The following is a 24,044-nucleotide window of genomic DNA, read 5'->3' as shown; positions in this document are numbered from 1 at the left end:
TGTCACAATTGCCGAGAGATTTCTTCTCACCTTCCACACTAACGCTGCATTGTTTGTTGGCAGTAGTCGTCGATCATTAGGCAATGCGATCGCATTACCAAGTTAAAAGTTTTATTTACGGATAAGGCATTCAGGTGGGCTGGACGCTAAAAATGACTGATAAACACCAGCCTCCACTGACATAAAATTAAGCATTATCAGCGCGTTTAACTCTATCGACGCCCAAAAAATTATATACACTTACTTAGTCTTCGCAATTCAAGCAGAACGATACAACAACCGGTGATGGTGATTCTGCTGCTTCTTCTTCAGCAGCATGCACGTACTGCATTAATTATGCACACTTAACGTTTCGTATATTAAGGGAAAATGATTATATATAGCTTAAAAGAAACAATACTTCTAGAGTAGAGAAAAAAAAGTAAGTGTTTACAATTTGCGTTTTAATTTGATGATGGTGTAAGGTTGTCCTTAGTTGCGTTTCTGTATTAACAAAGATAGTAAAACTTTGTGGTGGCCTACTGTACGTACGAGTATAAAATATACAGAATATAGGTAGTTAGGTACATCTGATTGTTGACGTACAATGTGACTTACTGAAAATAAAAAAAAATGTGACTTACTGGCATAATTATATTAATGTCTGCAATTCTTTTTAACTTGTGCATGTGTTTTAATTTCAGTTTTGATGCAGTGTATCTTTAAATACAGTTCATTCTAATAATTATGTCGAGTGCACTCAGTTTCTGGTTTATAAGCCATGTTGACAACATGTTCAGTGTGCGGCGGTATTTCCGACCGGGAAGTTCGCGTGGCCACAAATGTGTCATATGACAAATCCATCTGTTGTCAACACAGGGTGCGCTCTGTGTGACAATGTGCAGACGGTTGGTCGTAAATATATATCGCTGCGAGTGCGGCAATTAATAAGATTTTCATTTGCCAAATTTTGGCCGAATAAATTCAATAACGGAGGCCGGCAGTGTTGATTTATAATCGAGCCTGACAGGCAAATGGTTGGGTTCCACATCCAGTTAAACAGTGCATCAGTCTGACATTTATTGTTAGGTTCGACGGGGCTGTACGTGGAAGGTGGTCTCCGGCACGCCTGCATTCCGCCTTTGAAAAACTTCACATTTTGCCGGTATTGTACTGCGGGTCAAGATGCGTCTATCTACGCATGTCTGTGGTATACAGAAATGTGCTCCCAAAAGACTCAGCCATGCGCATGTAATGCTGGTTGTGTGTATAAATCAAAAAGGTTAATTAGAGTGCTGTTCGGAAGAAGGGGCGGCGGTTCACGCATAATCTGGGCTGCTGTGTACAGTATGGAGGCCGAACCGTTATTGATGCTCTTGAAAAATGACGAAGAATAACGCCAGTCTAATTTGGGCTGAAAAATGCCGGCCACTAACTTCATTGGTATCCAACCCACCGCAGCGGGTATGCTGTTATGTACGCATCAATGTCGCTTTTCATACGACGCAGCATCTTTGACAATATGCATTATAAAATTCGAAAAATGTGATTATCTGCGTGATTTATATAACACACTGGGCAGCACACTCCAGTGCTCAAATAATGCGCTGTGGAATACAGCTATAAATACATCATAATATTATGATGTATTTAATCAGCAGCGTCAAAAGTCGCACATTATTCTGTGCAGCCGCACTTGTTGCGCCACGACGACGTCATTAATACATGTACCTATACGTCAGAATTTCGGTCACCATTCTAGAAATGTTTGCAATATTTGTGCGTATAAAACTATTACGCAGTTTCCCTTGCAAAGAAGTAATCAAGCACCCATTTTTTCCAAAGAAATTCCGCGGGTCTTAAATTATGAGTTTACAAGACGAATTAATTTAGGTATGTATATACAATAAGCAATAGCATTCTGCAGATAAATGATTCATTATTGACAAATAATGATTGAACTATGGGTTAAGAAAGCGTTGGAATATTCTTCCACTTGATTAAGATTGTTGAAGAGACTTGACCATTATCTGCAGCACAAAGGTGGACGCGCCGAAATCATTTCTTTTGGAAATATTATTCCCCTTTGAGAATAGGAAGCTTAATGTGTCGCATAAGTTAATGTGTTCACTTAGGTAGCGGAATGGATGTATTAAGGTGAGTGTCTCGCCGGAACAAAACGGCTAAGTTGCCTCAAAAGGATAGGTCTGAATTATTGAATACCGCTTCCGAATAGAAAAGGGAATTCGCTTGTGAGTTGTGGCATATCGCCTATAAATTGTGTTACATCTACAAATTGCATTACAAATTAATAGTTCTGCGCCGGACACGCTTTGTGTGCACATTGCCGCGCTACAAATATTTAAGCATGATAATTAGATTTTATTTTTGCGCGCGCATCATTTTATCATGGTATGGGTTCATCATAAATTTAGGTGTAGTAGTAATTTGTTGTTAGTGCTTTCGGTCGTCATTTATGCACCGACAGTTGGATTTGTTACCCTAGTCCAGCATGATCACACATACTCCTATTAATAAGATTTTGTGTTAATAAGGTTTTGCAGTTGTATGTCAAACCGGCAAGCAGTTTCTAAAAATCCTCCACAGTATAGTGCAAATTATCACCAAAGCAAAAGTGCTCAAAACTGTACTGCAAGTGCAAACCAATCACAATATAAAAAAAACTGATACATTAACTCTATTACTAACGTGAATAAGCGAATAATTATTAATGTTGTCACAACAAACTGATATTCTGCGCATGGGTTATATGATACTTTTCTATTGAAGTCTAAGTTAGTGAAAATGTACTAACAATAATTTCAGGAATATGCCACATCTGATCATGATCAGTGTCAATGGACATTCTTTCGCAAATCGTAATGCTTATCTTTTTGTCGGGCGAGAGTTGATGACCAAATTAGCCAGCATGATCGGTCAAGAGGGAGCAGTGTAAACCTTGCCAAACTTTGCTGAAAATTAGATCGCATGCAGGCAAATTATCTGTGGCTAATGATGCCCTTGAGCTTCACAAAGAATCGCTGAATTGTATCAACACGGAGAAGCTGCAGCGTCAACTGTAAACGCAGCGTTGGTCGAACTTTAATGATGCTTGTATTGTCATTATCCATACACTAAAATCTACTCAGCCAAAGTTATAAAGAAGTGTGGTAAAAAATACATTTAGTTTTGCAAACAGAAATCTTGCAGCTATTATAGCTCCTTTTATTCATTAAATTAGCCACCATCGGCAATTATTCAGTAGAAAAGTTCATATTTGAAAGTTCAAAATTCCGAAACCAGTAAGAATATTATTATGGTAAACGACAATAATTCACCAGATTAACGAACTCATAAATATTAAGATGCTAACTCGCACGAAACACGGTTGGCAAATATGCCGGTTCCGGCAGTAAACAGCATGAGATCAGGTTGTAATCTGGCAAACATTAAAATATGCTCCGACACAAACTTGTAAAGGTGACAAGAGCACGTTGTATCCAACAAAGATGCCACACTGTGCGAACAGCCATAGCAGTGCCAGGCGAATAGTTACCCGGTAAATTACTTGTAAATAGCATTGTTCAGCCAAGGAGGAAAGATGTGTCGGGTTGTCTGTCGTTTTAAATCAGCCTTCTAATTGGATATTGAAAATCCACCGTCACACCGGCTCAGCACAATACACGGCACTCACACACAATAGCGCAATTTCCTTCTGGTCAGCATGCACATAAACAGAATGCATATCCCGCATTTATGGAATACGATGCGCTGTATAGTGCATACCAAAATTGGCTGCAGCAGTGTTCGAGTGTAAAGAATGGAAGTAGTTTGATCTTAATTACAGAGTTGCGCTTCTTTCGCATTACCCCGGCTGTGTCGATTCACTGTGTGTGCTGCGTGATGAATGGAGCGGGTATTATATATGCTCGACTATGACGATAAGAAAAGGGACAATATCGCCCTTGGATTCGACAATCCTTTAATGACTGTGCGGATTTTTCGAGGCCGAGCTAAAAGCGAGTTGCGGATTTGGATTTCTTATATTCTTGCTAATTTTATCGTTGTTAAGTGCCAGATAAAGGCGGTGCGGCGCATCCCCAGCGCTCGGCCCGTGTATATAAGGGACGATGCATTGCGCGGGAAATTGGCACAATGCATTATAATTGCTATCGCTTCCGGTCGTTTCCAACTGGAGGATACTGCTTCAAACGGCGCTGCCGTGCACATCACTCAGCCGCAGTGCATCCGGTTGGAATAATCATATCTTATTAAAGGCTTTATTCCCGTATACTAACAAAAGATTCAGCGGAGACTGCGCGTATTAGAACGATGATCTGCCAGTATTTAGCTGTGAGAAGCGCGGGCTCATTTGCATTGTCATTTTAAAATTTCCATTTAACCTGTCACTTGCGCCAACGCAAATCCTCATGTTACTTATATCCCCAATTTGTAATCAAGACAATCACGATGAAATCTTCCTATCTGACACTACTACTCATGCTTATTTACATTAAACCCAAGTTCGGTTGAATTCTGTTTTGCTTAATATTAACACACCAAAATCGAAACAACAATTCGACTTCGGAATATGACTAGCGTACGAGGTATAAACTCTTCTGCAAATTTTATATCAGTACGTTAGGCAACATTTTGGTCGTAGCTTGCGCATACAGAACATTCCAGAAATAAATTAGAAACCGCCGTAAGATCTGAGATGCATTGAGAATTGTGATGACCTTTGCGCTGATTATAGCGTATAAGTAGAATTTAAGGCAGGGGAATTTTCCTCCGTTGTGACATTTGGGGCTGCGACATGCTCGTGCTTAGGACGAACGAACGCCGCTCCACATATGTAGTGCCCTATAATTTAGTCATTTTCTGGACAAAGCTCAAGGTGAAATCGGCTGATGCCATAATCAGAGACAGGTGAGAACGCAAGAAGAACGTGCACCGTTCCCCGGCATTTGTTCGTTGCCGGCTATCGTCACGCGGGGCACACGTATCATCTGGTATCTGGTAAGAGAAAAATAATTATAACGTTGAGAACAATTTACTGGATAAATCTACCCTCATTAGACGATGGTGGAAGTCAAGCATTTCCGAATTAATTTTCGCCTTGTTATATTTCGCACACTGACCACGGCTGCAAAGTTGTACCGCTGACTGTGACCAAATGGTACGGGCGTACTAATCCCCAAACCATATTTCAGTCAACCGTTTATGAGACAGTGGTTTTTCAAGTGGATAGTTGCACGGTACCGCAAGAAGCTATGTAATTATCCACTGTATCCGTGGTTCTGTGTTTTACTTTAACGCTTTCTTAATTACTATTTTATTTGTACAGAGCTTTGTATCATATATAAATTTTGTGTGCATAATTACCGATATTTAGGTGTGTAAAACCACAATTCCCTCCACGGATGTTTTGTAACAAGTAACTGAATTTGCTGCCTCCTTTTGTTAGTCGTTTTGTCATGTTGACCTTTACAGTATCCACAGTCTGTAATCATTAATTACTGAGGTATGCTTTAGCATTACGTATAAAAGTTTAATGCAAATTACAATACTCGTATATCACAAGTGTCGGTGTTTTACGTTATTCCGATCTCCAGGCAGTTTGGAAGGAAATAGTTCGCACATTACAAATTCTTACGAAAGACCAGTGGATGAATTCCCCACTGTACAATTGACAGCATAAAAGGTGAAGTGATGAGTTAATTGGATGGATCCCTGGATGATGCTTAAAGATACGACAAATATCTTGGCAAGATTGATCCGGATCGGGATTGCATCCAAGCGGATGAATGAGTTTGAGGCTTTGAGCCGTCGTCGAGATGAAATCACGATTTTCCTACAGTGTAAACATGATCACTAGCTACTGTCATTAAAATCCTTCGTAATCAGCTTGTTAAAGTAAATACGTCCTTAATGAGGCTGTTATCAGATCGCCTGCCGGTGATGGTCATTGGTCATACGCTGGTAATTCTTATTGCTAAAACTTTCAATCATTAATATTATCGAAGCGAAAAAATGGTCATTACGGGATTAGTACTTACATTTCTATAGACGGTATTTGCAGTTTGTGTATTGTACTTCTATACTACGTATATCAGCATTTTTTCTTAGTTATTAGTTACGGTCACTTCTTCGTTTCTTTCTTTTAAAAAAGAGCTACTCCATATCCTGACGCTTTATGTAAATTTATAAAATTAAGATATTGTGTAAACTGAAAGCAGACATTAAAAATGCAAACATAACACATCATAAAAGTAAGTAAGTAAACGTACGGTGCACGTTTAAATACGTGGATCAAACACCAGGGCAAATTCAAAATTATCAACAATCCAAGTGTACAAAGCGGCCCAGGAGGGAGCAACGAATGTCTGGCTGTGTCAGAGTACAGAGTACTGTATGTGTTGCGAGAATCAGAGAAAACATTATGTACTAGTATTGTCCGCGACAAAAATTACTGTCAGCAGCTCGGCTTTTCTTCACAATTATTAGTCGTAGCACAGATTTTCAACGACATATGAATTAATCCGTTTACACTTCACTGAAAAGGAATTACGTACCCGAGTAATTGTACGTTCATTTGCTGATTTTGCAGCTGCGAACATAAACAATCGAAAGATAAACAATCAAGCACAAAATAATTACTTCCGGTTCAAAGCAGAAGTCTAATTCGTGCGCAAACCTCATTGCAATCGAAAGGCAACAAATATTCGAAGCAAATATTACTGTCTTAACGTCTTCGGCGCCGGTGAGAGGAGGGCGAAGATGAGCGATCCCTTTTGTCGCGTTCGGAACGGCGCTCTCGGCTTCGGTCCCGGACAGGTGAGTGCCTTTTATGACTGCGATCCCTGGAAGAACTACGGTTACGCCTACGCCGTTCGCGCGATCGAGACCGCCGGGATGGCGAAGACTTCTGAAAGAATAACCAAAAAAAGACTACATCGTCATATATTGCACTGTCTAAAGGATAATCAACAGCACAGTGAAGAAGGTAAGTAAGCCTGCCTTATTGTGGGCACTTTGAAGTCTGAGAAAAGGTCAACCCTCCTGAAAACATTTCTATCGCTACGCTTTTGAAAAAACCTACCCGCACAGTGTGTTTGTCGTCAGATCTGCTCCTTATCCTCCGAGGCGGGCCTGGAGAACGTCTGCGGTCAACATCTTTTTCCGATCGCTTATCGCTGCTTTTGGAATGGTTCTTTCCCTCACGTTCCGCTGATTTTTGAGGAAGCTTTTCCTTTTTTTCGCTCGGAGCAACTCTACTCGCCATGCCAGCGCGGGATTCTGTGCATTCAAACAAAACTGCATGAGGCAGAATTTATTTATTTAGAAATGTAGCAAGAAAACGGTAGAACACTTCTTACACATCCACACAACTTCAACGTGAAACTTCGTCCACATCAAACATCACGAATATGTTAAGTTTTTTATGATTCAATTTCAGGTCGCAAAAAATATGCGACGATGACAAACATATACTTTACTCACGTTTCCATTTGCTCATCCAATCCAGTTTGGAAACAGATTGACTAAAATCGACGTGGATCCTTCTGTCATCAATCAGCACGTTATCCATTTTGAAGTAGGCGTTTGCACAATGATCGGCCTGTCAAATAAAAAATCCATGACTTAAAATTTCATATTTCATTCATTTATTTCATTTCATATCAATTTTGAGATAAAATCAAAAATTCATTTTTTGCGTTCGCGTGGTACAGCGGATGCGATGTCTCACGCCACAGAAAGCCATGCAAGCAAGCGGCAGTATACGAAAAAAATATCGCGAAGTGCAGAGTACATACTACGAAAGGCTACCAATAATACAATAATTGCCTTATTACCTCTTCAAATTCGATAAAAGCATACTGCAACGACTCTCCGGATTTTTTGTCGCGAATAACTTCACAGCTGCAAAAACCAAACCCATTTTGTGGAATGATAAGTGACCAACATAGGTATAGTCGTCGTACATACGTACAGATACAATCTCAAATTCTTACCTTTTAACAGGGCCATATCGGCTGAATATAATGAAGAGATCATCGTCCGTAGTCACCGGATTCAGTTTGCAGACAAACAAGACATTGTCAGGTGGTTTTATATCAGCGTCGGGAAGGTCTCCGATCTAATTTTCCAAAACAGGTGGGTACAACCCAAACATCTCCACACTAACCATAAGCGCAAACAGCCGCAAAGCCTACCATTTCAAGAATCTTAGCTCGAGCGCCGGCTTCTTTCTCCTGCACAACTTCGTCCATTTCCTCTTTGGATAATCCTTCAAATTCCTCCGCAGATTCTCCTGGAGCTAGCCTCATCGACTAAAAATGAACTGACTTTATACACGGTGGCGCCAGCTATGATTAACAATCAATTTAACAGTACCAGGCTAAGGCAATTGATATTCGAAGAAAGACAGCAAAACCATAATTAGATTCCGAAAGCAATGCATGATGCGACAAAAATCGTTTCTTATAGCGAAGCATTTGATCAGTTTCATAAGCAGTTTAGTTTCGCTGTCACCTCAAGCTGCTCTTTAGTAGGAGAAGGCGAGCGTTCGGGGATATTCAGTCCGGTGGGATCAGGAAAGGGATCATCCAAAATCACTGTGTGGCTGATCCTGTCAAAAGCAAACAAAATTAATACAATTCACAAATAAGATTTTTCGAAAAAGTAGGCCCACGAATCGTACAGGTATGGAGTAGGTTTTCGTGAATTTCCATTCGAATTACACTGCTGCATAAAAGGGAAAATTTTTTATAAAAAACATAATAATAACTGCAGTTTCAGTTTAACGTGCTTTGTCGCAGCTATAGCATTTAGGCTGCATATTCGATTTTATTAAAAGCCGTGCCATCATGGTGAACACAGAAAAATTAACCGAACATGGGAAAACCGAAACTGTTCTTTGCTTTCTTCTACGGTCAAAATTTATTATATGACGGCGTCATAATAATTTTAAAACTAATCATCAAACATAAGAAAATTCCAGTAAAAACATCTCCTGGATTTTTATAATAACTGAAAACCGAGGTATTAGCAGAAAACTTCTTAAAAAGTTTGATTAACCTACATAATGTCGCGATACGGTCGATTGTGGTCGTCCACAATGGATTCATTCATCTTCTGCAGCACATCCAGTCCCTCGCTCACTTCCCCGAACACCGTATGTTTACCGTCCAAGTAGTCCAGATTCTCGCCCAGCGTAATAAAAAACTGCGATCCATGCATGTTGTGTCCATTATCAGCCATGGAGACGGTTCCTGTCTTGATGTGTCGGAGCACAGGCACGCTCTCTGGTTCGAAGAATGCGGCTTGATCGCCATAAAGCTTACTGTAATCATTACATTTATTATCGTTTTACCGTCACTAAAACACAGACAAGGAAGCTACGCTCGACCTACTCCGCACCTGAAAACGGATTCTCCACCTTTTCCTGTGCCCGTCGGATCGCCGGTCTGAGCGATAAAGTCGCGTTGGACATTGAAGAATACGGAGTAGTTATAATATTTGATTTTGCACAGCTTCAGGAAATTCATACATGCTGCAACGCAACAAAGGTAAGCAAGTCACAATGTACCTTGCGTTGCAGAAACGTAACGTGGCGAAACGCAAAAATCTACCATCAAGTCAGAAGTCCAAGCTTCCTTTTGAAATCTCAGAATGATAAGTCGTACCTCTTGGGCGCTCTTTCACAAGAAGATCGATTGTTATGTCGCCTAATGTGGTTTCTAGGATGACAGCCATCACAAGTGGGTATCAGCACAGAACGGTTTCAAAATGGATGCCAACGACACCATAAGAAACTCTCAGATTATAATTACTCGTGATCATGTGTTATGGCTCTCAGGAGATTCTGCGGAATAAAAGTTATCCAACCGACTAACCGAGGAGTGCTCAAAACGCCAGATAATTAGGAGCAGATCACGGCAAAGGTAAAACTACAGTACAGTACTTACTAAAAAGACATAATACTGTAATAATCACAAATTAATGACAAAATTCACAAAAGCTTGAATTTAAGTAAAACTGAAAAGTGATGGTGAAACTGACGTTTGAAAAGAAACCACATTTACACACCTGACCGCTCTTGTGCAGCAGCTACGTCAAGGAATTACAAATTTACAATTATGTCGCAGGCAAGCAGCGCCCGAGCGCCGTAGCACAGTGGCTGGAAGCCGATCGGATCTGGTTATCTCGTGCTCTGCAAACCATTTGAACATTGCGGGTTTTTATGATTTTATCCTTCACATAACTTATCACTTATGTATAAAAGTTTTGCACAACTAGGAGATTCTTTGATTGCAGTTTTTTAAAGCCTTATTCGACTTGTATTTATTGCGTGTATGATATATTAGCAATAGCATGCTAGATATATGCTAGAATCTACATCAACATATCGCATCACATATGCATATGGAATTGTGCAGGAATATGTGCCCCTGATCGGATCACTGCCAGTCTGCAGTGGAACATTTGGTCGGACTCAGCGCTGTGACATTTTTATTTCCTGCTAATACAGTGGAGATTCAATCACTGATCAGCGGAGATTTTCTGAGATTTTAAATCGCTGGTGATGGGACTGCGGCAAATCTTGACGCGTGGTGTTCGGCGAGTTTTTCGGAACTGGAATGTGGAGAACCGTGCTATGCGAGCGATTGACCGCCCGGACAGGGCAGCGCCTCCGCGGTATCCCACCGAGGAGAAGATGATCAGCGAGGCAGCAAAGCAGGATCCCACACCAAGTAGGCACTTGTTTACTCCGACCAGCTTCATTTTGGTTTTGTTAGCAGTTAGCGCAGACAGTTTCTCTGGCACCATTACTGTATTGATCTGCTTTCTTATAATTAGAATCTCAGATCCCCGGCTTGGAGACAGAGAAGAATCCTGTTTTGGATGACTGGCTAAAAAAAGTCAAAGTGTATTCGAAAGATGTTCCTTTGTCTCCTTCCTTTGATGGCGTAAGGTTTTGCGTGCATAGTACACTTTGTATGATGTAAATCAGAAGTTTACGGTTTCCGAAGGTTGTTTTCTATCAACTTTGAAACGCTAGTGAATCTCTCTGTTTTGATATTCGGAATTTTTGGCAGACGGAGTTAACTTCATGCTGAAGCAATCGCATAATATTGTCAACAAAAATTTTGTTGTTTTAGTCATTTGTAGTTTCTACCAGAATTGTGTAACAACTGCATTGCATTAAATTGCATCACAAAAATTGTGTTGTTGTAGTAAATAAGTAAACGGTAGTTTGTGGAGAATTGTGGTAACGTGCAGACTGCAAACTTGCAAAGCATCAGTAATAATTTGTGGCTTTATGCGTTATTATGATGCGCATTTTTCAGTATACTTGCTGTACTTGGTTATGCTTGTTTTAGAACATTTTTCCAAACATGTTGAACTGTTTTAAAACTTTATTTATAACGAGTATGTACTTACATAAGGAACGCAACCCTGCTTTGCGATTGCTGTTTTCGGCTAGTCCTTCCGAAGGTGTGTCGTGCTTGCAGCTTTGTGCTGCACAGTGTGCGATGTGCGATAGAGTATAAACACTTGTAACTGTTGCAGATCAAGTAATTTATTTTAGAAGATAAATAATTTGTGTTGTAAAACACGAAATCATTAAGCTGAAAGATACTTGCTACCAGTTTATTTAGCCTCGAATTATTGGTTTTATAATTTGTTTAAAAATTTCATTTTGCAGCCTGTTGAGCGAGATCCCCGGCAGCACAATCCACAAAAACCCCTTCCACAAGAGCGAGCCCCACCGGAAGAAAACGAATTCGGCACGGCCCGTTACAACTCCAACCTTCCCCTTCCACCCGGAAAACTCACCTTGAAATCCGCTTTACAACTCCTGTCCAGCCATCAGCAGGAGCCGTCAGAGTGGACCGTACCGGAACTCAGTCGGCAGTTTAACATATCCGAGGCAGATGTGGCTGATCTTATTCGTTATTTCGGCATTTTCGCCATACATGTCCCGCAGAAGGACGAAGAACCAAAAGTTGTCGACATGAAATCGTACTTCAACATAAACAAAAGTTTGGAGTATATCGTCCCGCTGAAACTGTCACAGGAGAAAAGGACTACCAGCAGGGCGCGCATAGTGCCGGTCCCCAGGCATTCCTGAAGGTCCAGCAGGAAGACGCAAAAATGGATAGAGAGGATCAGGAGGCTTTGATGAAGGAGAAAATGCTCGAAGAGGGCATTGAGGTACCGCAGAAAGAAGAAAAGGATGAACCGGTGCATCGGCTTCTGAGGCCAGTCAATGTTGAGGAAAAACTCAGGAGGTTAATGCCGAAGAAAAAATCTTGAACAAGCAGGACTCGACAAATATTAAGTAACTTTGTGATATAACAGTGCTGGCTTGTTAATCTTTTGTGAATTATTGTTGCGCCATCCCTAGCCGGCTGTTGCACGAACAAAGTGTTTTGGTTTCGTAAAAATGAATGAGAAAACAAAAATAACAGAAATGACCAGCTGCAAGAGGTTATGGATATTATGTAGACGTACTCGTATACTTTATAGAGGAGCGTCTGACTGGTGAGCAAGACGGAATCACCAAAATAATTGTACTTACCAGTTACCCTTATGACAACGGAGTAATTTTAAACAGCACCAATCAAGTGACAAGCTCTCGCTACATTTATTGCATTATTGCCTTACTAATGCGAATACGCCGGTACGAATAACGTGAGCCATAATTTTAAAAAAACCAAAGATTGCAAAAGCAAGAAATTATTGTCATTGTGTGACTTTAATGCTAAATTAGATATTTAGGGTAAAAAGCAAGGATAAGTTACAATGGGTCTGGTTTTGAACTTTCTCATACATTTAGCATGTATGTACATACCTACTCGTATACTATAATAAACATAAAAACTGCAATGCTAATGCAAAGCAGGTCATGAATCTCATGATGATCTAAAGTTAAACCTTATTAGCCAAATATTTTAATCAATCAATTAAGCACCGAAACAGGCTTCAAACAGCAGTGTTGATTGTACAGACTACGAAGGTAAAACTATGTTCGGGCCGAACAAGATAAAACTGCTATACTAAATTTGTTTCAGATCTATAATAATTTACGCTGCAAAATAAGAAAAATTATAATCATTTCCTTTTTCCGCATAACAGATTAATATTTGAATCATGTTCGGATGATATTCCGTAGTTTTAATACGTACATACTTGTATGGCTGCTCAAAAAAGCGAAAAAAGTTCTAAATTTACATATTTGCATTACAACCGGCAGCAACAATTGAGGTATTAACAAAATAAGTTACAAAGTGTTACTGTAAAGTCTGTAACCATGTACGCTAATAATAATTATTGTGCGGTACTTACATATTAAAATTATTAATTTTCGTTTTGAATTTTTTGCTAGCACAAGCATCTGTGCAAGTGCTTATCGTATACGCAAGAGTCGGCAGGACTGAAGTCAATACAATCGATTTCAGCGAGCATTTTTTTTATTGGTGTGTCGTAAGACACTCCGCCCTGTCACCGCCTGTTCGATTCTCTCAGGCTGCTGCATCCGCTGTGAACAGTCTGATAAACGGATAAACCAGGCTCATTTCCTTTTTAGCCCAGATTGAAATGCATTTTATAAAAAAGTTTCCATCGTGGTTGTTTTTTCGTTCTGGATTTTGTGTTTCGCTTTCGTGTAGCAGTAGCTGTTATCCGCATGCAGAGAAAGAAAAATTCTTTAGCAAATGTTTGGCATGATAAATTATGAGTTGGTAATTTTGCATGCATCTGTTTTGTTCCCTAAACTTGAAAGCTGCTGTCGATAATTTTTGAGTCTGGGATCTGGGACCACAACATTGCGTCAATCCGCCATGGCTTTTGCGCGTTCATAAATGGTTGGCATTTGAAATTTGCGTTTTGGCTGTCGCTGCCTGACTGCTAATTGCAGGTTCCAGGTATGTTTTAAGACGTGTTTTTCTGTTTACGTACGTTGTTTACGGTCATTTTCCAGTTGGTGGGTTCAAATTATTGTTTACATTTTTGTCAGCGTGCTTAGTGACGCTGCTTACGTAATTTTGGACTGTTTCTTGCACGGCTGTACCGCAGACTAATCTAACCATACATATATATTTGCCAATGCCTTTTGATGGAATTTTCATGCATTCCTTAAGTTGTAGCATAGAGATGTTGGGTTGGCTTTCGCAATGATCACACATAACATTTGCTGCGAAAGTGAAAATCAGTTACTAACAGTAGTTAACTACTAACTAGTATCATTAGGTTAGCAGTTCGCATTTACAATTAATTCCACATAGTAACGTATTAACAATACGGTACAACTTTGGAAAGATTTTACTTAGTTATTTGTGGCATAATTGTATCTAAATTTTGTATGGTGTTCTCTAATATAATTATTATTTTTAAATCAGTGCGTTATATGGCAACTTGCAGCTGTATACGTAGAGGCGGCTAATTTAATACGGACCGCTGCTAAAAAATTTTGCTATCGTCTAACTACAGGAATTGTTTTATTTGGTTGACTCGTTTTATTTTGGTTTAATTTCTGGTTAAATTGAACCGAAGAATTTTACAAATTCTAGGTACGAGTATGTGTCCATTTCTGAAACTTATGTCACTTATGTGTGAATATACGTCAGCTATCATAATAATTATTATCTTTGTCCTTGTAAAGCGCATATGTTGTATTTGATTCTTTTCCTGCATCGGATTATTTCTTTTATATTTTGTTTCTAACTTCCTGTTAAAGTTCTGTTGTGTATGAATGAGATCAGAGAGATGTGCTCTGGAAGGTTTACTGGAAAGAAAGAACTTACGTCTTTGATAAGCGATTTCAATGTTCTTACGATAATTTCACGTATACTCATGCCTAGCTATGACGAGTTTATGATGTAAATAAAAAAGACAAGACATTATTGTTTGCTTTTTTTCGTGATTAATATTGCACATGTTATGCCTGGCAGCGATGAGCATGCGGCATGCTGTATGAACTTGTTCGCCATATACATAGCAGGATGTGTGTAACGTTTAATCATTTTTAATGACCGGATATGTTTCGTGTTGCGTTAGTTCATAGTGTCGAATAAATTCCCTGTCGTATTAATAAGGCCGCACACGGTGCAGTCAGATAAATTTTTTTAGCAGTACTGTACAGAATATATTTTTTGTCGTTAGGGTTGGGGTGCAGAATGCGTTGTGCCACCGGCACCGGTAGGAGGAATGTAATTTCACTTTCCTGAGTCGATCCTGCAACTATCGCTGCGCCTCTGACATAGGCCATCAAACTAGTCACGGCTTTCCTGCAGGCAGTGGGTTCTGGTGAATAATGGCAGCGGAAGCAGCAGTGCTGGATGATCGGATCACATCCCCCAACCTACCTGATTTAACGGGATTAGAGGAATGCAGCAGTAAGCCGGGTCTGGAAAAGACGGATTCTTGCTACGATTCCGATGATCATGATGATGATAACGCCGAGGGAAATGTCACACGAAATGTTCGGGTATGTTTTCTGCACGAGTATAATTGAACTATTAATGCGTCTGCTCGGGATTTTATGGTCAAAACATGAAACGATGTGTACCGAAACCGGCCGTAAATGCTGTACAAGCTATAAACCGCTGTATACACGCAGTTTTTCCATTTGGATCCATCTGAGTGGTTCTGATAGTTTGTGGGGATTTGACACGCTGATCGGTTAGTGTCAAACGGAAATGCTGTGGAAAAGTTAATGCCCAGCAAGCTGTAGCACGATATGCTAACTGTCTGGTTTATATTGTTCAGGGAAAATGCTGGCCGGATATGAAAATCTGTGAAAGGATATGTGGGTTTTTGTGCTGATTGAGATTGTGGTACATAACGTTCATGAAGTTTTTTTGTGCAATCCACTTATGGATTTTTTAGTGAGGCTCAGGGTTTGGGTTCAGCATATGTCTCGTGTCGGGGTAGTTGTCGGAAATTTCCGGAAGGTTGAATGGCTGATGATCGTGTGATTGCCGGGGTGTGATGGTCGCAAAAACAAGCACACTCCCTTGAGAGCGCAAGACTGCACGTTTTGTCAGCAGTTTTTTTCTGGAGTTTCGGCCGCAAAATCTCGAGTTTTTGCATATTCAACATGAAATTTGGTTTTGCATGGTGAGCACATTTTTCTTTTCGGAAACCTAAGGCTTATCTTTCATTAGCATAGTTTGAATATTACATTTATTTAGTGGCAATTTAAAAATCATTTTTCAAATATACGTCTGGAGTCAGGACTTAGGCTGCTGGACTGCATTGTACGGGTTTCGGATAGTATCATACTGTATGGATGAAACGAGTAGTCTCCATAAGTGCATTTCACATAATTTTTCATGTTTAACAGCTCTCTTTCAAAAATTTAATATTCAGGAATTTTTTAGAAACCATCGCCATTCGCCATAGATTATGCCATGTAATGCCGGTTTTTCTCGCCTTTTTTGCAGAATTGTACGGTAACTCCTTAAATTTATTTAAAGCAAAAGTGGGTTAGTGCTGGTTTGATGTTTGATAATTTCCTGCATGAATTATGCAATAGTTATTGCAGTAAGTCCTTTAAAATCGCAATCGATACTTATTTGTCGGCGAAGCTGGAAGCAGTGAAGGTTAAAATGGCTATTTGCACAGCTGACGCGATTCCTTGGTAAATAGGTACAATACTCGTCAATCTATAAGCACTGGTTATAACATTTTGAAAGTTTGCCGATCTTTGTTATCGTCGGCATTGAAATTTGCCTTTCTTCATAAAGAACGCGGAACTTCACTACGGCAGCACGCGTGAATAAAAATGTTGTCAATACAATACGTTCATTTTCGCTGCGCACTTTTGTACAACTTTATTACATGCATTGACGCTATTGATATAAGTTCAGCGTTGGCCAACCGGATGTAAACGTTCTGTGCGCAAGAGATAGCGATTATTCGCAGCATGAATTTGCAGTAATAATATTATGAAGTGATTTGGTATGTGCTATAATTAATTAAAATTATTGTGCAGATTGCGGAGGTATTTCTTGTTTTAACGGTTGGTGATTGTTGTTATTGTCATGAATTTCGTTACTTTTTATTTGAGCACGCAGTATGCTGTGCAGTATGCTTTTTATGCTACAGTAATAAGTTTTTTCCGCGCGCGACTGAGCGACGGGCACTAAAACTACCGAGTAGCTGGAAAAATTGGTGCGGCTTGGTAATGCTACGGTACTGCCATTATTAGTAAAATTTCTGCAGAATGACAATTACCAAGGGGCCGCCGAGAAATGATGACAAAATACGGTTTACCTGCTTTGCGCTTGCTAAGAACTGTTTACTTATATACTGTACTCGTATATCGCTTGTCATAATTTATGCATAATGTTTTGAATCGTTTCATGGCATGCTGTGGTACGGCGAAACGAAGGCGGAGGGGGAAATAATAAAGAATCAAAATACGTTATACGTTTTTAGAAGAAGGGTTAACTGTGTGTGATCCTTTCTGGACGTCGTAATTCTGATAATTGCCAATGCTGTTTTACCTTGATTCGTTCAACGAGCGTTTTGACCTGTAGATTTTTCATTTCCTAAGAACAGACGTTGGTTTGAGTGGCATAACAAGTCAATTGCTGGGCATCCGAAAATCAGATGATAGACACAAAAATAGCGAGAGCACATACGATAAATATAAGTATCTTCCTTACTACCCCAGAAATATTTAAATTCTCGCACTTCCCGTTTTTTTCGTAACAGATTAATTGTTTAATAATTCGAATTAATTTATGCAAATGTGAGCGCTGGAAATTTGATTGCATAATTTTCGACAGCTGACCAGTGAGAAGCAGACCAGTCTGTTCGTTTTACCGTACTTTTATGTGAAATATAATTTGCTTTCTTGGTAGAATCTGGAGCATCGGGATGTGAGCCGCACCGTGTCGGAGACACTCAAGGAAGAGTATGATCCTGCACCGGAAACCTATACTACCTATCTGTCGTTTGCACTGAAACTGGGCTACACAGAAAGTCAGGTGCAGAAGGCACTGGAGAAGCTGGGCACCCAAGTGACCCAGAACGAGTTCCTGGCGGAGCTGATCAAACTGGGGGCCGGGGAGAGTGCGGTGGATGAGGATGATGAAGAGGATGATGGGGATTGTGCCGACACCGGCTCCACATCCAGTCCCAGCCACACCCGGTCACCAGCGGATCTCCTGTTGACCTCTGCCCAGGCGGACACCAGGGAGTTCACTGGCCTGGGTAATCAGTTGGGTTCCTCCGTGGCGGCTGTTGGCCCAGCTGTCAGCCAGCTCCGACACATCGTTATTGATGGGAGTAATGTGGCAATGAGGTTGGTCTGCGACTCTGCGTGCATATGTGTGTTGTGTGTAATGTGTGCAGTCTACTGACACAGGATTCCCTTGGGCTCCGACAATTAGCTACTAAATCCTTACTCTCTGTCAGGGAGGGGTAAAAGTATGACTGCATTATGCATTAGACAGAGGGTTACGGGAAGGTCGCTACCGTTAAACGTTTTATAATGGACGCCGAAGATCCGTTTCGGCAGAGGTTCGCATCGAGATACGTTAAGGGATTTACTGGGAGAAGATGAGGACTAATGCCTTTACCGGAAATGTCAGAAATTGTCACATCTTGTGATATATTTGACTTGACGCCGTGGATGCATTTTTAACGAAATAATAATAATAATATTGTGTTTCCCTTATTTTTCAGTATTGATAGGATTATTTTTGTATGGTTAAATTTCTTTAAAATCTTTGATATGCTTTCTGACCTTACAGTTCAGTAAATGCGAATTAATCTGGTTATGAGTTGCTCAGAGCAGTGCGCGCTGTTTACCAGCCATCTTGTGACTGGTTAGTTAATTTCACTAACGTCCGTTTCTGGAGAATAAACGGAAAATGAGGCCCTTTGTCAGCAGTTAGGGGTTATTGATCGTTGTAGCATTTAAGACGGCAGTGCGAGTTTGACGAAGATGGTTATGGGATAATTTGCATCGTTTGCTACTTCCCGTGTTTCTTAGCCGGGTGCTGACGGTTTAGGTTAATTTTGTGGAGTGTTTTCCGCTGGGCTATCTCAGCCTATCTGGCGTTGTTCACGTGATAATATATTGTCAGTAGTTAAATGGTCTTTGATTTGAAAATCTTGGGAGTCATGTGAGCACAAAGCTGCTGTGTCTTGCGGCTTCTTGTCTCTCTCTTCCCTTCTCCAGCTACTCTCTCCCCTTCTCTCTCTCCGCTACTCGAAGCCTCACAGGATCGATGGGGAGAAAAACGTGAACCGGCACAAAGCCGTTTCCTGCGCTAAGTGGGTTGTTTTTGCATCAGGCAATGATTGTCGCACGTACAATGCGAATCAAGTTTGCTGTTGCTCATGGTGAGAAATTTCTAATTATCTTCGTTATATATTTGCAGTCATGGAAATAAAGTTATGTTCTCCTGTCGCGGTATTGCGCTATGTGTGGACTATTTCAAGCAGCGCGGCCACAAAGATATCACCGTCTTCGTACCACAATGGCGCAAAGAGACTTCCAAGCCGGATGCGCCCATACGAGGTGATAATTATTGAGAGTGAATTATAATTTGCTTTGTGTACATTCGGACAGCAGTTACCGGATCGTGTGACCTAGAAACTGATGATGTTACTCGCGAGCAACATGCCGCATACAGTATAAAGAGCTGGTGTTGTTGCGTTGTTGATGATAACGTAAATTTGTTCGCACCATAGGGGTGAATCACAATCAGGTTCTTAATGGAACAGTAGAATTGACAGAAAATTAGTGCAGATTTTGTTGGATTTTGAAGTGGGTTTCGAAAATTGCTTAAGCCGTCAGGATTTAAAATACAGACTCTTACCGACGTCAGCTGTTGTCGAATTTCTTCGAAATGTCTCTGATAGGTGCACCCTCCTTTTTAGAACATTGACATTTACGCACGTAATGCTCAACAGTCACGCGGAGTTTTTTAACGAAAATAATTATAAGATGTAACGATCACTCAGTTGAAAAATCACTCAATTGTTCGAGGCGCCAAAACGCGTTTCCCGTTTAATGGTATCTTTAATCCGTTTCATGACTTGTCAGAATAATACTGTTTTCAAAACATGAAATTGGCCGCTATCACAGTAAGACTGGATGTGATAGGCTGCCATACAAAACAGTACGTTTTTGTTTGCTGTTAAATAACATTTTTGCGAACTTTTGTGTTTTCTGATGTTTAGTTATCCAGAATCGTTATATTATTTGAGTTGCAGTATTAGAAATTCCCGTTTGATTTTACGTCGCTTGGTATTGACAGTTGGATAACACCCAACAGATTTGTTCCTGTTTTTTACGTAAGAGGAAGGCGCAGTGCCGGTAGTATGTGGTGAGATGAATATTTGTTCGGGTTATCCAACCGTTAATACCGATGTTTAGTGAAATATGGTAGTTTCATAACCAAAACTAAATGGTCCATTGGCGAGAAAGCAGCAGGCCTGGCGACTGAAGCAGGTTACGTTTGCCTCATTGATTCGGTCGGGATCGGGGTATGTAAAATAGGTTATCCCTGTAATGCTGGACGGCCTTCCTTCCGTTCCTGCTTACGGTCGTTACGCGATGAGATTGATTGAAAGTGTTACACTACACATTACTGTGCTGGAGGACTGAAGTGTGTATATGCCTGTTTGTACATTTGACGATCTGGGTGGTGTTTTGTAGATCAGGAGTTACTCCTGCAACTGGAGCGCGAAGGCATCCTCACATTCACACCGTCGCGTTATGTGGGCAAACGGCGTTTAGTCTGTTACGATGATCGATACGTCCTTAAGCTGGCCATGGAAACGGATGGGATAATCGTATCTAATGACACTTATCGCGATCTAATTCAGGAAAATGCAGACTTTCGCAAAGTTGTCGAGGAGCGGCTGCTTATGTATTCCTTTGTCAACGATCGGTTAGTCAAGAGAATTTAAAGGAGAGAAATGCTGAATAAAATATACACTGTTTTATGTATATAAAACGCCGCAGATAATGAAAAAGTTGAACATAGTACTTACTGCTTTTTAATAACAACGGTTTAAAACTTTATTTGCGAATGGAAGCATAGAGGAAGGCGCTGAGTTATGATTTATGGTTCCAACAGTTTTATGCCTCCGGATGATCCACTGGGACGGCACGGGCCGACGCTGAGTCAGTTTCTGCGAAAAAGCTCTAAACGTCAGCATGAATGCATTTCCAAGCCGTGTCCATATGGGAAAAAATGTACTTATGGAAATAAATGCAAGTTTGCCCATCCCGAGCGCGGCAATCAGCCACAGAAATCTGTAACGGAAATAATCGGAGAAAAAGCCAAAATTCAATTACAAGAGATCAAAGAACGGGAGCTGAAATGTGAGTGCATCTGCTCTTACATAGGTCGTCCCTTGCTGCTGTAACATTATGTAACTGATCTTTTATCATGTTATTAAAGTTTATTGTTGCTGTGGTCGGAGCAGTGATGGATATGACCATCACTTTTCATTTCGGCTTTATATCCGACACTAAATCCGATCAGTCCGTTTGTGTTTGCGGCTGCATATCTGCAGTCTATGCAAACTTCTTGAAAAGCCGTATTTTTGCTTTGTAAACCATACTGATAGTTTCGTTTATTTTATGTACTCGTACCCTACCAAGATGACGGTGTCTTTTACAGCAGTGCAGTTGAGAAAAATAACAGCTAGCAGCAATAGCAATTTGGAAACCTTAGAGTAAGGTTTGCAATTTTTAAAAACATTTCAAACGTTTAATGTCTGATATTTGAAAGACAATACAATTGGTATCAAATATTTTTAAAAAATGCTAAATTATTTTACTGCTGACGTGGTTCTGTCTGCGATGATTTTATTGCATCTGTGGAGCCACTTTTATTTGGTTGTTTTGCAGTTGGCGGCCCGGAACAAAAACTGAAACTGACCGCAACCTTGTCGAGCCCTGTTCCCCGCTCGCCCACCCACAAACCAGTAGTCCGAACGCGTTCCATGGTGCCGGGTGACACAGGAAATTTCCCCGCCGAACAAACAGCGTTTCCTTTCTCCGCCCTGACCGGCAGCCAGCCGACTTCGCCGCGCTTCCTTCGCGTCCCATCTCCGGCGCCCGCCTACCGACCGGCGTCGGTGGATAACGTGGAACGGCTGGCGGGCAATGTGGACCGGATGTTCCTGAAGGACAATCGTCCGAACAACAACCACTCACCGCGTCATTGCATGCCATTAGTGCAGTGCAGTCCGCGGGGGATGACCTGTCAAGCGAACGGCTTTGGTGGATTTGCTGCCACTCCACCGCAGCTCCGGGATTTAGGCATAGAGCGGAAACATCCCGCGCTCGTGCAGACGTTGTCGGATGGGCCGTACGGGCAGCCGCGGCAGGAGAACATGCACAATAAACTCCAGAGACAGTTGTCACTGAATCCCTACGCCGAGCATCAGCAGCAGATGCTGCTGCGGGATTCACACCGCAATCTAGTCAATCCCATCGCTCAGCAGTCCACGGGTCTTCCCGCTATGATTTCGGATAAAAGAAGTAAGAGCATCGCTTTGAGTTTTCCTCGTAATATATTTGCGTCTGAAATGCTAAGATACAATAGTACGATTGGGATTGATTATGGTATCTGTACTTTTTTAGTACAAGTAGACAAATGCGAAAACGTGGCAGTTAGTATCGAGAAAACAGCGAATTAGAGATGTGGTTGTATGCTGGTAACTGTGGGTGTAAAGAAATGAGCACGGATAATCCAGATTTATTGACCTTTCTTTCTTGAGTGTTTATCTAAGGATTATTTTTGCGCTTCAGGCAGAAATGCATTTTACAGATTATTTTTGTGGGCAATCCAGTTAATTGTTTATCTCGCCTACAGATCCGATGGTGTACCGGCCGACCAGTGCATCCGACTGTGCCGGCTTCAACGGATCCGGATACCAGTTTGCGCCCGGAACGACCCTTCCTGCGGATAGCTTCTTCGCTCACACTTCCACCCAGTCATCCTTTTACTTGCGCCCCCAACATACCGTATCCGCTGCGCCGTCCACAGCGCAGCCGCCGTCAACCTTCACCGATTCTGGTCATCGCAGTTTCGGCTTGGAGACAAATCTGAATGCTTTCCTGAATCCCGCAGCGTCCCGTTCAGCGGCACTGAATCTGGATGCCCAGCGATCGGATATCTTTAACCGGTTGACAACGTTGTTCCCGGAAGAACAAGTGACCACTGTGATGATGTACTACCCTAGGGAATATAACTTGCATAAATTATGTAGCGCTATTCTGGCCATGTTTCCGGATGGTCGACAGGGATAAAAATGTATCTAGTTCAGTCAGTTTAATTGCCACAGATTTTGGTTGAGGTTAACCTGGAATTTCAGATTTTATTGCGTAAAGCGGTTCTTTTTATAGATTTATTTGCGGTGTAGCGCGAGATTTATTTTTGTCAGTTTTCAATGTTTTATCCTGATTACGAGTTAGTAATCGTATTCTTTTTTATGGTGTTTCGTAAGTCAGGCGGTGTGAGGGTGTGTTTTCCGCAGCTAGATTGAACTAGTTGTTTTTGCTTTGGTTTCCTTCGTGCAAGGAAAACTAACTTATTTTGTTACTGGGCATTGACAGTCTGTTGGTTGGGCAGAATGGGCTGTTAATTGACGTCCTTGACGCAACCAGATCCAATACCATGTATTGACGGAGTAATGACAGTTTTTGTGGCATCCTGTGAGACGCCGTTCTGTGCTAAACGTGATTATTATTGAATTATTTGAGTTCATTATGAATATTATTGCCTCTTTTCTGTTTCTTGTCTTAATATGCTGGCATGTGATGGTTCACGATGCACGTGATGGAATACGCTAGATCAGTGAAAATCGTTGTTATTGCATCCCGGAAAAAAAGCTTGTTAATTATTACTTGTTTTCAGAGTTGTCCTCTTGACAATAATTCTGTCTCTGGAGTAAACGGAAGAATGCTTGATGCCGAACGTGTATAGTATGTAATAGCGCATTCTCGACAATCCGATGTGGTTAACTGGCTACTGTGTTCTTCTGATTTCTGAATAAAAAAAAGCCGCATTTGCAAC

General features: G+C 41.0%; 3 protein-coding genes across 4 annotated transcripts; 2 read left to right on the top strand and 1 right to left on the bottom strand.

The window, feature by feature from the left end:
* Positions 1-5,706: 5,706 nt before the first annotated feature.
* LOC129583937 (peptidyl-prolyl cis-trans isomerase-like 4) lies at positions 5,707-10,034 on the bottom strand. 2 transcript variants are annotated; one of them, XR_008689833.1, is made up of 11 exons: positions 9,669-10,034; positions 9,403-9,535; positions 9,065-9,325; positions 8,515-8,611; positions 8,196-8,312; positions 7,995-8,119; positions 7,836-7,902; positions 7,483-7,600; positions 7,082-7,278; positions 6,555-6,907; positions 5,707-5,833 (listed from the first exon to the last, which is right to left on the bottom strand). XR_008689833.1 is itself a non-coding variant. In XM_055475991.1 (10 exons), exons 1-10 carry the CDS (start codon positions 9,736-9,738, stop codon positions 6,725-6,727), a joined length of 1,368 nt encoding a protein of 455 aa, XP_055331966.1. In that variant the 5' UTR covers positions 9,739-10,034; the 3' UTR covers positions 6,464-6,724. The 2 variants fall into 2 exon arrangements, 1 of the variants encoding a protein (XP_055331966.1); XM_055475991.1 differs by lacking the exon at positions 5,707-5,833 and having other exon boundaries at positions 6,464-6,907.
* A 177-nt stretch (positions 10,035-10,211) lies between these two features.
* LOC129584002 (NADH dehydrogenase [ubiquinone] 1 alpha subcomplex assembly factor 4-like) lies at positions 10,212-12,461 on the top strand. The gene is made up of 3 exons (XM_055476078.1): positions 10,212-10,736; positions 10,843-10,952; positions 11,693-12,461. Exons 1-3 carry the CDS (start codon positions 10,568-10,570, stop codon positions 12,116-12,118), a joined length of 705 nt encoding a protein of 234 aa, XP_055332053.1. The 5' UTR covers positions 10,212-10,567; the 3' UTR covers positions 12,119-12,461.
* Positions 12,462-13,550: 1,089 nt separating this feature from the next.
* LOC129583880 (probable ribonuclease ZC3H12B) lies at positions 13,551-24,043 on the top strand. Its single transcript, XM_055475896.1, has 8 exons — positions 13,551-13,913; positions 15,151-15,475; positions 17,859-18,301; positions 19,386-19,525; positions 20,669-20,903; positions 21,093-21,340; positions 21,872-22,507; positions 22,842-24,043. Exons 2-8 carry the CDS (start codon positions 15,302-15,304, stop codon positions 23,276-23,278), a joined length of 2,313 nt encoding a protein of 770 aa, XP_055331871.1. The 5' UTR covers positions 13,551-13,913; positions 15,151-15,301; the 3' UTR covers positions 23,279-24,043.
* Position 24,044: the final 1 nt, after the last annotated feature.

The sequence above is a fragment of the Paramacrobiotus metropolitanus genome, unplaced genomic scaffold, assembly GCF_019649055.1.
Source record: "Paramacrobiotus metropolitanus isolate TYO unplaced genomic scaffold, Prichtersi_v1.0 Parri_scaffold0000012, whole genome shotgun sequence".
Lineage (NCBI taxonomy): Eukaryota > Metazoa > Tardigrada > Eutardigrada > Parachela > Macrobiotidae > Paramacrobiotus > Paramacrobiotus metropolitanus.
Note: the sequence above shows the minus strand (reverse complement) of the source record. Positions and strands in the feature narration are given on the sequence as shown.

Excerpts from the sequence above, each read along its gene's own strand:
- LOC129583937 (XM_055475991.1), bottom strand. The coding sequence starts at position 9,738 with ATGGCTGTCATCCTAGAAACCACATTAGGCGACATAACAATCGATCTT. Across the intron at positions 8,120-8,195 it reads GAGCTAAGATTCTTGAAATG|ATCGGAGACCTTCCCGACGC; the intron begins GTAGGCTTTGCG and ends TTGGAAAATTAG. Across the intron at positions 7,279-7,482 it reads TTGGATGAGCAAATGGAAAC|AATCCCGCGCTGGCATGGCG; the intron begins GTGAGTAAAGTA and ends TTGAATGCACAG.
- LOC129584002 (XM_055476078.1), top strand. The coding sequence starts at position 10,568 with ATGGGACTGCGGCAAATCTTGACGCGTGGTGTTCGGCGAGTTTTTCGG. Across the intron at positions 10,737-10,842 it reads AAAGCAGGATCCCACACCAA|AATCTCAGATCCCCGGCTTG; the intron begins GTAGGCACTTGT and ends TCTTATAATTAG. Across the intron at positions 10,953-11,692 it reads TGTCTCCTTCCTTTGATGGC|CCTGTTGAGCGAGATCCCCG; the intron begins GTAAGGTTTTGC and ends TTCATTTTGCAG.
- LOC129583880 (XM_055475896.1), top strand. The coding sequence starts at position 15,302 with ATGGCAGCGGAAGCAGCAGTGCTGGATGATCGGATCACATCCCCCAAC. Across the intron at positions 19,526-20,668 it reads GCCGGATGCGCCCATACGAG|ATCAGGAGTTACTCCTGCAA; the intron begins GTGATAATTATT and ends GGTGTTTTGTAG. Across the intron at positions 21,341-21,871 it reads CAAAGAACGGGAGCTGAAAT|TTGGCGGCCCGGAACAAAAA; the intron begins GTGAGTGCATCT and ends GTTGTTTTGCAG.